Source organism: Actinia tenebrosa, unplaced genomic scaffold, assembly GCF_029948245.1.
Source record: "Actinia tenebrosa isolate PJP-AT-01 unplaced genomic scaffold, QUT_ActTen_1.0 PGA_scaffold12__29_contigs__length_12842862, whole genome shotgun sequence".
Lineage (NCBI taxonomy): Eukaryota > Metazoa > Cnidaria > Anthozoa > Actiniaria > Actiniidae > Actinia > Actinia tenebrosa.
In genome coordinates, this window is record NW_028292572.1 from 6554331 (window position 1) to 6566478 (window position 12148).

General features: G+C 38.8%; 1 protein-coding gene across 2 annotated transcripts in view; it reads left to right on the plus strand.

Moving 5' to 3' along the window:
* LOC116301951 (kinesin-like protein KIF3B) overlaps positions 1–11852 on the plus strand; it is a 20621-nt gene extending 8769 nt beyond the window's left edge. The window contains exons 6-16 of one of the 2 annotated variants that reach the window (XM_089028426.1): positions 1442–1541; positions 2597–2720; positions 3818–3856; positions 5777–5841; positions 6274–6725; positions 7663–7725; positions 8243–8313; positions 9103–9201; positions 9682–9796; positions 10280–10384; positions 11619–11852. In XM_089028426.1, coding sequence (XP_088884552.1) covers positions 1442–1541; positions 2597–2720; positions 3818–3856; positions 5777–5841; positions 6274–6725; positions 7663–7725; positions 8243–8313; positions 9103–9201; positions 9682–9796; positions 10280–10384; positions 11619–11759 — 1374 coding nt within the window. In that variant the 3' untranslated portion in view covers positions 11760–11852. The remainder of the gene's footprint in view (positions 1–1441; positions 1542–2596; positions 2721–3817; positions 3857–5776; positions 5842–6273; positions 6726–7662; positions 7726–8242; positions 8314–9102; positions 9202–9681; positions 9797–10279; positions 10385–11618) is intronic. The other variant, XM_089028427.1, reaches the window with a different exon arrangement.
* The last annotated feature ends 296 nt before the right edge of the window (positions 11853–12148 follow it).

The following is a 12148-nucleotide window of genomic DNA, read 5'->3' on the forward strand; positions in this document are numbered from 1 at the left end:
GATACATGATGATGATAATGATGGTGATGATGATGATAGTGATGATGGTGATGGTTGATGATGATGATGACGTTCAAAATTCTGAATTTTCTAAAATAATTTTCAGATACAAAATATTTTCAAATACTTTGATTCGAAGCTTTAAAACCTTTTTTGTTGGATGGTTGAAGACTGATGACTTTCCATTTAGAAGAATTCCACTAGTCTTCAAGTTGATAACCTTGAAAACTATACCACAGTAAAGGACGGAGTGAAAGCAGATTATTTTCAATTCTTGGCCCCGGTCGAGTGATTTCAAGCACATGTTGGTCGTTCCGGTAGCCAAGATAATATCAATTAATCTATCAGACTCCAATTGAAACGTTCAAAAAAGCTTTCGAAAATAAGCTTCAAATCATTAACTTGGTTTGTATCAACTTGGAGAAAGAGGAAATGTTGTAGAAATTAGTCGTAGCTGACGTTTGAGATTCCAAATGGCCTAAATACGAAAATGACACTATTAAGTACTTGAGTTGTACTAATGTTAGGGTTCGTGGGATCTTGACCTTATAACGATGTAGTGAAGCATTTCTGTTTGAAGTACTTCATTTGATATGCTGTTGGGGTTGATTTTCGTGTCTGTCGATTTACGATCCAGAGAAGTCAACTTTCTCACAACCTAGGTGCGTCATTCGAACTCCTAACGGTCTTGAAGTAAAAAAACCCAAATGTTTGGAAATTGTGAAGGCCGAAGAAACACGAAAAACGATTTATCGTAAGGAGCTGGAATTGTCTTTTTAGTGTTTGTAAAGCAAGTAGACCTGACGATGTGACAATGGGCGCTAAAAAAAATATTAACAATTATTCGCCGAAGGAAGTGAATTTAATAAATAACAGAGAGAGATGTGTTTTTTTTTGTTCAGATTTTCATTTATCACTGCAAGCAGCACAAATCAGCATAAGCAAGCGTGCGCGTGCAGATGCGCGCGTTATATTGAAGAAATAGAAAACGCGCGGGCGTGCTGTGTGCAGTTATAAAGCACGCGGGGGTTGGCAGAGCACTCCAGAAGTGTTAGGAGAAGTATGACGCGTAGCGGAGTGCTTTTCGACACTTCTCGAGTGTTCTGCCAACCCCCAAAAGCTTTATAACTCCACACAGCACAGCAAGCAAGTTTTTTTATTTCTTTTATAAAGTACAAATTACAATAACCGTTATTTTAGATAGGAATGACGCTACTAAAAGTGCGCGCGCGTGCTGTGTGCTCTAATAAAGCACGCGCCCCCAACCAATCAGAACGCGAGATTCATAACAGTTATTTTATATTCACCTGTAGGTGAATATAACAGAAGAAGACGTAAATTATGTCCATCCATCCGTCCGTCCTTTTAGTACTTTCCGTACTTTTCATTTAATAATGTTTAATGGTTTGATTTAATATGCCGAATACTTTGAATTTTACAGGTTTACCTGTCGTACCTGCAAATCTATCAAGAGAAGATCTTTGACCTCATTAACCCTGACCACAGACTTGAAATGGTTTTGAGAGAAGACCCTAAGAAAGGTATCCCCTTTTTATTTCATTTAGAGTGCTGTGAATATTTATCGAGTTTGACAAATTGGATTTTAATAGCGAGTGCACAAGTCCTCGAGCGGATATACACTTTAAGCCCCGTTTACACTGGCGATTTTTGCGGCGATTTTTGTGGCAATTTTCGGAAATATGAAATCATTTGTCTCATCCTTCAAAAGAGACATTCGTCTAGGAAAATCTTGGTATCCTGAAAAAAACTTTACAAGTCAATTCTTTACCATTATTTATTATGGACAAAATCGCAGCAAAAACCGCTAGTGTACACGGGGCTTTAGAATGCAATAGGCAAAACTTCCAACTTTTTCAAGGCGTTTGTTGTATTTATTTTTGCTTTTAAAATAAATATCTTTATTATAATTTTACTTCAAAATTTTTATTGGTAAGTCAAAAAAAAAAAAAAAAAGAAAAAAAGAAAAAGATCACAATTTGGATTTTTTATGACAACAGAAGAGCTGTTCACTCGTTATTCTTTTTACAATTAAAACAAACTTATATTCCTGTTGAAACACCGTTCTCTCAAATAAGCAAGTGCCTCAAATATAATAGCAGTTTAACAGTGTTTCTCAGTATCATGAGCAGAATCTTCGTCACGACGAAGCAGGCCTGTATTAGTGGACGTCAATCAAGGCGTTTCCATAACATTCCATTGGCGCGTGCCCTTGAAAACTTCGTATTTTCCGACGTTGTCATGGAAACACTTTGATTGACGTCCAACAAAATCTTATCTTGTCCGCTTCACAGTTATCTGCGCCATCTTGAAAGGTAGCCGTGCCTTTGCAGCGAAGCGAGACGAACGGTGAGCTTGCAATGATAGAGACATGTGAATAATTGTCCAAAGTGTTAAAAAGAGGTCTCTATCATTGTAAGCTCACCGTTCGTCTCGCTTCGCTGCAAAGACACGGCTACCTTTCAAGGTGGCGCAGGGAACTGTGAAGGGATTACTGCAAGATTTTGTGCCTATATTTGAGCACTGAAGCACTGGAGTATGCATGGAGTAAGTTACTGGACTCTTGTTTGTATTCTAGGAGTGTATGTGGAAAACTTAACAGAGTACGTTGTACGGAGCGCTGAAGAGGTGATGTCTTTGATAAGGTCAGGGAAAAAGAGACTGATTTTTGCTGAAACCCGAATGAACAGACTTTCAAGCAGGTATTTTAGTAGTTAAATAATAAAGAGCTTTTTGAAAATAATACTAAAATATGTCTCAAGGCATGGAATTCCTCATTTTAATTTGGAATTATGTAAGAGGCACGCCGCCTCTGGCGAGGATGAGGAAAATGTAATGCGCATGTTCACAAAAAGGGCGGGAAAATTGGGTATAGAAATTGAACTTTTGTTTTGACCTGAATTCGCGCCACTTTTATTTTTAATGAGCAGCCTTGCTCAGCCTCGCAAGATGACCAATGAGAATTAATGCATGAGAACTGTGTATATGTTTTATTTTATGAACTTCGGATCCAGGCGCGTTATTTCCCGCCTTTTTTGCATATGTCTTCATTCTTTGTTGCTTGTGTGGGAGCCAGGCCATAGTATTTTGTACCCATATCATAAGTTAAATTTAGGCTCTATGTATTTCTTAAAATGGTATATAAAAAAGGCGTAAGGGATGAAAACGTTAAAAATAACACTTCAAGGACATTCCGTTTTAATGTAATACACACTTTTGTATGTTAGACTTAAAATTCTGCGTAAACACCGATACAAAAGCAAAGCGTATTCTGTCTATCGTGTCTGTGAGTGCTGTCTGTCTGTCTATCGTGCCTGTGAGTGCTGTCTGTCTGTCTATCGTGCCTGTGAGTGCTGTCTGTCTGTCTATCGTGTCTGTGAGTGCTGTCAGTCTGTCTATCGTGTCTGTGAGTGCTGTCGGTCTGTCTATCGTGTCTGTGAGTGCGTGCTGTCAGTCTGTCTTTCGTGTCTGTGAGTGCTGTCTACCATTTACACATAGATGTCTGTAGTGGTTTAATACCAAGAATACATTATCCACGAGGGTTAAGCTATAACACATTTAAAAACATGCCTTAACTATAGTCTTAAAAATAACAATACTGACATCCATTTTTATTTTCACGTGCTACCTATTATTTCACTCATCTGTTCGCGTAAAAAGATTTAAAAATAATAACTTAAAGGCAATATTTACATAACTAAAATGCTAACAAAACTAAACTAAAAAGCTAATAAGTTTTGATTTTTAAATTTTTTGTTGTTTTTGTTGTAACTTTGGATTTCTAATCTTATGACGATAGCGGTGAAGATACTGGGCGCCAGGCTCCATACCGAGCTAGGTAAGGTGATAGGCACGTGACTATTTGACATGCCTGCCATTCACTCTATACTGACGTCATCAATCAATCGCCTGCTTCTCATTTTTAACCAACCTGACAAAGTAAAACTTAACCTGCAAGTATAACGAATATAATTGTGGAACCAGGTCGTTTAGACTGCTAAACCATACCTACACACCTAAACACCTATACACCTATACACCTATTTATGGACCAAATCAACTAGGGAGGAATGTTTTGGGAACATCAGACCACGTGTCACTCTCTTGAGAATATGATTCTTTATTTGTGTTGTATCCATATTCATGTGTCTTCTCATGTGCAACCAATAAAAAAAGAAATAATACTCTAGGGAATGACACCTGATCATCTCGTTAAAGCAAAGACTAATCTGGCCTAAGACTTGGTTGGCCATCAGTAGTCTAAGGGATCTGGGTACAAGATTAATAACTGTCTAACATATAACGCTATAAACTTTATTCTTAAAGGGTTCTTTTAATGCTTGAAATATAAAGATAAAAATAAAGCTTTGACCCTCGTAATCCATTTGCACTGCTCTTTGTGACTCGAGAATTTGTTAGAGGAGCAGAGGACTGGGTACGAGTTTTGGAATCAAGGGCACACGCCTGTGTCTCTCATTAATGAACCCTTCGCATGTAACGTTAAAGCAGTTCAATTTGGAGGACAATTCAAAATAATTTCAATCTCCTGAGAATACTCGAGCTTCAGGTTCTCTGCTGCTTAGGAGTAGCCTCGATTTTGTGCAGACCATTCATTAATCAATATTTTTTTAAAGCTGCGCATTCTTTACTTTACGTGAGGAATGTTTTTAATATTTAGGCTTTGATACGAGTCGAGGCTAACCCTGAGTAAGTGAGTCTGTGATCAATTAGGAGCACAGTAGTCATTTGAAACTCGAAAATGTTCTATTGGAAACCTATTGTTGTGTCCTCCAAATAGACCCCTTCAGCACAGGGTAATGTTTTGCCATTTCAGACCACGTGTCATTCCCTTGAGAATAAGATTCTTTGTTTGGGCTGTATCCATATTCATGTGTCTTCTGATGTGCAACCGAGCGCAAACCTTAAACAAAGAAATGATACTCTAGGGAATGACGTGTGGTCTGAAATGGGAAAACATTACTTCAAAGCCGAAGAGGTCTATTGAGCTGCATTCCGAAGCACTGCAAGGGGACTATTGCTGAAAGTTAGGAACGTCGTATATCGCCCATTGATAAACTCATACCTAGTCTTTTACTCGCACTTATGGGCGGCAATATTGACTGATTGCTTTTGCTTGATTTTGGTGTAATTTTGTGTACTGCACGAGGTAGAGACTGATAGTCTTCTTGTAATATCCTTGAAGCACCTTTAGTCAATTTTCAAGCACGCTGTACCTTCAATTACCACTTTAACTGGGTTTTCTCCTACGTATTCTAGCCATCCAAAGGGGTTAAGAAAGAAACTGGGTCGGGTTGGCATTGCAGTGCATTGTGGGACTATTTTATTCCAAGATGGCGGCTATTTCGTCCCCTAAATAAGTCCCAAATATCACTGCAATGAAAATTCGACCCAGTTTTCCTTTCAATCTCGGAATGGTTTATAACTTTTGTTTTCGTTATTCCTGAGAGAAAACTACGCATGGCTGTCATGTTGAATGATGTAGATGGTTTTATACGATTATTCCTAAGGGAATAACCGAACAAGAAAGCTAAAATGGTAGCCATGTTGTATATATAAGCTGTATTTTTGGCTGCCATGTTGAATGATATAGATGGTTTACGATTATTCCGAAGGGAATAACCGAACAAGAAAGCTAAAATGGTAGCCATGTCGTATATATAAGCTGTTTTATAACGAAAATTTTACTATATAATATATTTGGATATATTTATTTATTACTAATGGTAATCATTCCCAGGTCCCACTCGGTCTGTCAAATAACGGTCGAAAGATCTATCGCAAGAGAAAGTGTGCAAAAATCTGGTAAGAAAAAAATTAGAAGATTGGGATTTCTAATTATACTTAGTGGCGTTGCAGTATCTATTCACGGAATCACTGGTGTCTCGCTCGCCAATGCGACCCGGGTTCGATTCGCGGACTTGGTGTTATATTTTTTAACTATTTTAGGCGTTTCATTGATTCAATAATCTTTCTCCAGATTTACCGGGTTTTTTTCTCTCCGCTAAAAAATTAACTTCTAAATTCCATCTTTAAATTTCATCCCAAATTCTGTTATATCTCGGCCAATATAACGCCTGACTTAAGAAATCTTTGCAGGGTTACTAAAGTAAAGGGGTTCTTTCTAGAGCTGATATAGTTTTATCTCTAAGTTTAATTTGAACTCAATCGAATTTGCGGCCGCCATTTTGGAAAACTGTCTATTATGATCTAACCAACAAAAACTCTTTATTTCAGCCTCTACTGTAACCAATTCCAGCACTGCCTCGACCCAGCCTCGGAGACGACACAGTAGCCATGACAACTCAGACGCCATAAGCTCCAAAATACCAATGCCCAAATTTGGTATAACACGTGCGCAGGCAATCCCTGATCACGTGACAAGCGCTTCAAAGATCCCTACACCTCTGAGAAGAGGCTCGCACGATGAACAGAAGAATTTCCATTCATTCATACCCCATCAAGCTTCTACTCCCAATCTTCGTACGCCGACAGAGAGTCTAAGAACGCCGAGTAATTTTAGATTTGCGTCTGTGTCTTCTCTACCTGAGCTGCCTTCAGCCATCAAGCCACCGAATAGGTTATCGTTCCATGAGTTAAGTCGTAGTTTGTCTGGTTCGATGGAGTCGGATATGATGTCATTGGATAGTGATATGCTGGGATCTGAAGCAGAAAGCGTCGAGTCACTGGTACGTATTTATCATTGAGGTCGTCACAAGAATATGTGGGTAGGCAAGACACGAGTGAAAAACGTCTGCGCATGCTCTGAATCCTTATGCAAATTAGTCAAATCATATGTAAACTTGACTTTCAAACATGACTGATAAATCGGACTTCATAAAATGCCAAAACTTAGTGTCCATGCTTGAAACCTAAGGCTAATTCTTTCATATTGTGTTATTTAATACAGTGTCGTGGTCTGACAAAAGTACACTCGCGAAATGTTTTGTATACTTGGAGAAAACAAACATTTATTTTCTCACTCGAACTCTTCAAAATCTTAGAAAACGTGCTAAAATGCACGCATGCGCCAACGTTTTTCTCTAGTGTCGGTCGTCACAAGAATATGTTGACAAGACACGAGTGAAAAACGTCTGCGCATGTTTTAAGTCCGTATGCAAATTAGTCAAAACGTCTTCGTGCTATTGGCCGCTTTAGAAACAGCAAGAGACAGGGGCGAGTTTGGAATTTTAAAAAGCATCTCAACATTAGTAAGTCTGAAGCTTTTAGCCTGTAACCATACATTCTTTGTAATTTTTTCAGACTAAGGCTTGTAACTTTGGTACTTTTTATCCAATCATGTTCAAATTTCACAGACTTACTGATATTATTGAGGTGCTTTACCAGATGACGAATGCTAATTAGATTAAAATTAGCCTGTGTAAAGCCGCTTCCCACTCCTCACCCTTATTATGAGGAAAAACTTAGAGGGAGCTCCATCCCCGTTTCTTTCGTTTCTTCCCCTTAAGAGGGAGGGGTGGGAAGCGGCTGTACACAGGACAGCAATTGCTCGCAACTGAAAAATTAAATGAATGAATGACGAGAGGTAAAAAAGAAAGAACTCAGAAAAAATCTGAGTTCCAGATGGTATTAATATTGCTTTGCATTTTTCGTCTTGTATTTCAGAAATCTCCTGTAGGTATTTCTGGTATTTTTGAGGACGAGTCTGATATTTTTGATGAAGAGGAGGTAAGAAGACAGACTATCATTATACGAAGAATTACTAGAAAAGCATACCAAGAGACGTTGTCCCAGAGAAGGGAAGGAAGGCGCGCTTTTGCTCGAATTTTCCCGCCAAAATCACAGAAAGTCTGAAAATACCACTGTTTTCATTGCTACGCGCTGGAACAGTCGCGACAGGGAAATTGGGCAATACACTTCCGTCAATCAAATAAATTGGTCGGTGCATTTATATTCTCTGATTGACGGCAGTGTATTCCCCTATTTCCCTGTTGCGACTGTTGTCTCGATCAGCGCGTAGCATTGAAAAGAGTGGTAAGCCATGATGATCCATTTAGTCACACGGGTTATCTTAGTTATCCTGATATGTAACAATATAGAGGTTTTCCCACACTTCCTTATCAAAATTCATAATTAAAATAGAAATGAATTTTAGGAAAAGAAGGGAACTATCCCTTAAAACACGGTCATATTTGTCGTCGCGTAAGACTGATAAAGATTGAAATTCATTTTGTTGTATTATTAGGACGATGACGAGGCATTCTTGCAATCGATAAAGATTCGTGATGATGTCGTGACGAGGGGGAGAATAAACATGTAAGTAGAAAATACAATCGATAAAGATTCGTGATGATGTCGTGACGGGGGGAAGAATGAACATGTAAGTAGAAAATACAATCGATAAAGATTCGTGAGGATGTCGTAACGAGGGGGAGAATAAACATGTAAGTAGAAAATACAATCGATAAAGATTCGTGATGATGTCGTAACGAGGGGGAGAATAAACGTGTAAGTAGAAAATACAATCGATAAAGATTCGTGATGATGTCGTGACGAGGGGGAGAATAAACATGTAAGTAGAAAATACAATCGATAAAGATTCGTGATGATGTCGTGACGAGGGGGAGAATGAACATGTAAGTAGAAAATACAATCGATAAAGATTCGTGAGGATGTCGTGACGGGGGGAAGAATGAACATGTAAGTAGAAAATACAATCGATAAAGATTCGTGATGATGTCGTAACGAGGGGGAGAATGAACGTGTAAGTAGAAAATACAATCGATAAAGATTCGTGAGGATGTCGTGACGGGGGGAAGAATGAACATATAAGTAGAAAATACAGTCGATAAAGATTCGTGATGATGTCGTAACGAGGGGGAGAATAAACATGTAAGTAGAAAATACAATCGATAAAGATTCATAATATTTACATTTTGCAATAACCCTTGTTGGCTTCCCCTAGTTGCTCCCGCCTTCGCCGCTCGTTTGCTGCGGATTTCCTATCCCTTCCCCCAGCAATCCCCCCATAAAAAACTTACCTTCCATTATTGAAGTAAGTATGCAGTGATGATAACGTCTGGTACGTGATCTTACATTATCTAGATGTGATTTGGCCGGAAGTGAAAGAGTCAAGCGAGCCCAAGTAGACGGAGAAAGGCTATCAGAACTACAGCACATTAACCTGTCACTATTGGAATTGGGGTAACTATAGCAACACTAGTCACACAGGGTACCCAACGGAAGGAAAAATGAAGCTTGTCGCCATAGAAACAGGAATACATATCTTTAGCTTCGTATTCAAAATGTCCATTTCAGATCACATGACATTCCCTTGAGAATTGTTCTTTTGTGACAAACATTTTAAAATATTTACACACGAAAGAATCAACTTCCAAGAGTGGTATCACGTGGTCTGAAATGTGTACGACAAACAACGAATCTAAAGAGGTCTATTACACCCATCAAATGAAATAAGTTTTGGGTGTAACTATGGCAACAGCATAACATTAAAAGAAAGTGTGCAAAGGAGTCTGGTAGTAGAGGTCAATGACGCCATCATGCATCCCACCCAGTGTATTAAGCCCAAGGTTGTTACTATAGTAACAGTACTACACAGGGTACCCACACTATCATACCAATTTGTAGTGGGGGTATTTTATTAAGCTTTGGTTGATGTTTTAGGAACACGATCCACGCTCTTTCAGAAGGTAACAGGACTCATATTCCATACCGTAACTCGACCCTGACGCGGCTTCTTCAGGACAGTCTTGGAGGAAACTGTAAAACTGTTTTTGTGGTAGGTTCTGGAAAATAAATTAACAAATTAAGTTATAGCTTTTAGATGAGGATTTGCACCATCACGTGACGGCAGCCATGTTAGATGGCGCAGGAGCAATAGAGGATTTGCGCCATCACGTGACAGCAGCCATGTTAGATGGCAGAACCAATACAATCGTTTTACATGAGAAAAAAATCAATTCTCAAGAGAAAAGAGATTTTATTGTTGCCATCTAACCACAGGCAGTCCAAGCTGTACTATGGGCACCGGTACGTGTATGGTGCAAAGCATCTATTCAAACCTTGCTACGCACGCGCTCTGATTGGTTGAAATCAATCTCCCTCACGTCATCTGCGCACGCGCACCGTCTACGGCTTCTCGTCCTTTCGGTGCTTCTGTTGTATTCCTGTTATATAATATCTGTTATATTACTGAACATATCACGAAACCACGGAAAAAGCTGCGCTCGATTGTCTCATTTTTACTTTCATTCTTTTTCAGTTGTGTGTCTCTCCCACAAGAATGGACCTCAGCGAAACGAGATGTACGCTGGAGTTTGGCTCACGGGCACTCAAAATCAAAAACACCACTTATGTCAACATGGAGGTTAGATCGATTGTTTGTCGATTATTTAAGAAATCCCTTGCTTCCACTTTAAGGGCCTGCTACACTACACTTGGGCAAGGTCGCAGCTCTAAGAAGATCTAACCCAATAGAGCGTTTTCACATGACGTCACAGCGGCCATTATGGGGTACCAAAACAATACATTTTCTATCCTCCGGGAATTGAACTCTATTTTTATGCAAATACTGTGCAGAAAGTTTCTGTTGTTTATGGCTGCCTTCTCACGTGAGTGAAAACGCTCTATAGGCAATGTGCACGAGCACGAATATCTAGCACAAAGCATGATGGGAAACAGAGTACTACACAAAGCAGGACACAGAAATCAAAAGAATTATCAGGAAAAAAATACTCTGTTATTTTTGTCTGTTGAAATAATTAAGTTTCATAGGAAATGTCGAAGAAGAAATTATCAGAGGAATTTTCAAAGGAGTTGCCTATTAGATGGATCAATAGAACGAGAAACAATATAACCACAATGAAAACTATTGTTTGTTTTGGCCAATCTCGACGACTCTACTTACAGGCTGCGGCATTACTGGCTTTAATGTTTGCCCATTTCAGACCACGTGTCATATTGAGAATAAGATTCTTTGTTTGAGTTACATCCATCCATCTTCATATGTCTTCTCATGCGCAACCGTTAAACAAAAAAATGATACTCTAGGGAATGACATGTGGTCTGAAAAAACTATACGCCAAGCTAAAAGGTTCGATAGGCCATTGCTCTTGAAGTTGCCCTATTCGTTCGGGCACGATGCTTTCTCATTTGAAACTAAAATTCTTATTTTGAGTTTTATTAATTTTAAAGTACATTTCCAAACCTTGCTGTTTCCGACACTAGAGAAAAACGTTTGCGCATGCGTTCATTTCAGCACGTGTTCTAAGAATTTTGAAGAATTTTGTTTTCTCCAAGTATACAAAAAAGTTCGCGAGTATACTTTTGTGAGACCAAGATACTGTATTAAGAAACGCAATATCAAAGAATTAGCCTTAAGTTTCAAGCATGGACACTAAGTTTTGGTATTTTGTGAAGTCCAATTTATCAGGCATGTTTGAAAGCCAAATTTACATATGTTTTGACTAATTTGCATACGGATTCAGAGCATGCGGAGACGTTTTTCACTCGTGTCACTGTTTCCAACATTCCAACATTATTACGCATAAGTCGGGCATGCCAAAGTTTGTCATCCGCTGACCCTTAATGTATTCTATCAGGTTGACTTTGTTAAGCTTGCTGCTGATCTGCGAAGAAAACTAGAAGCACAAGGTAGGCACCATGTTAAACATTCCACAAATAGACCCATTGTCTTAATTGATAATCTATTGATTAAAACCAAAGAATTCCACACTCTTTAATCGTTCTGATATATTTTAGTATTTTCGACCCCCTAGTTAGGGATTTAGCACAAGGGGTTTTATAGGACAATAAATGTGCTTTTACTAATGCCACATGTTCTCTAATCTTGATTTATTATCTGGATTTTTCCTCCCGTGCCGGAATTGTAAGGATAACGAATCAGAATTCTCACATATAGTTAATCTAAAGTCGATCATTCATTCATTTACTTACAGGCTTCACGAAGAAATTTGTTTTTTCGCAGCCTTCAATCAAAAATAATCAGTCTGTACCTTTTACGTTCTTGGGAGGGGGGTTGGGTTGGGCAATTTATATTGTGCAGGATTTTTGGGGGGGGGGGGGGGGGGACAAATTTTGGAATTTTTTCTGGCACTTTTCTTATGCACGA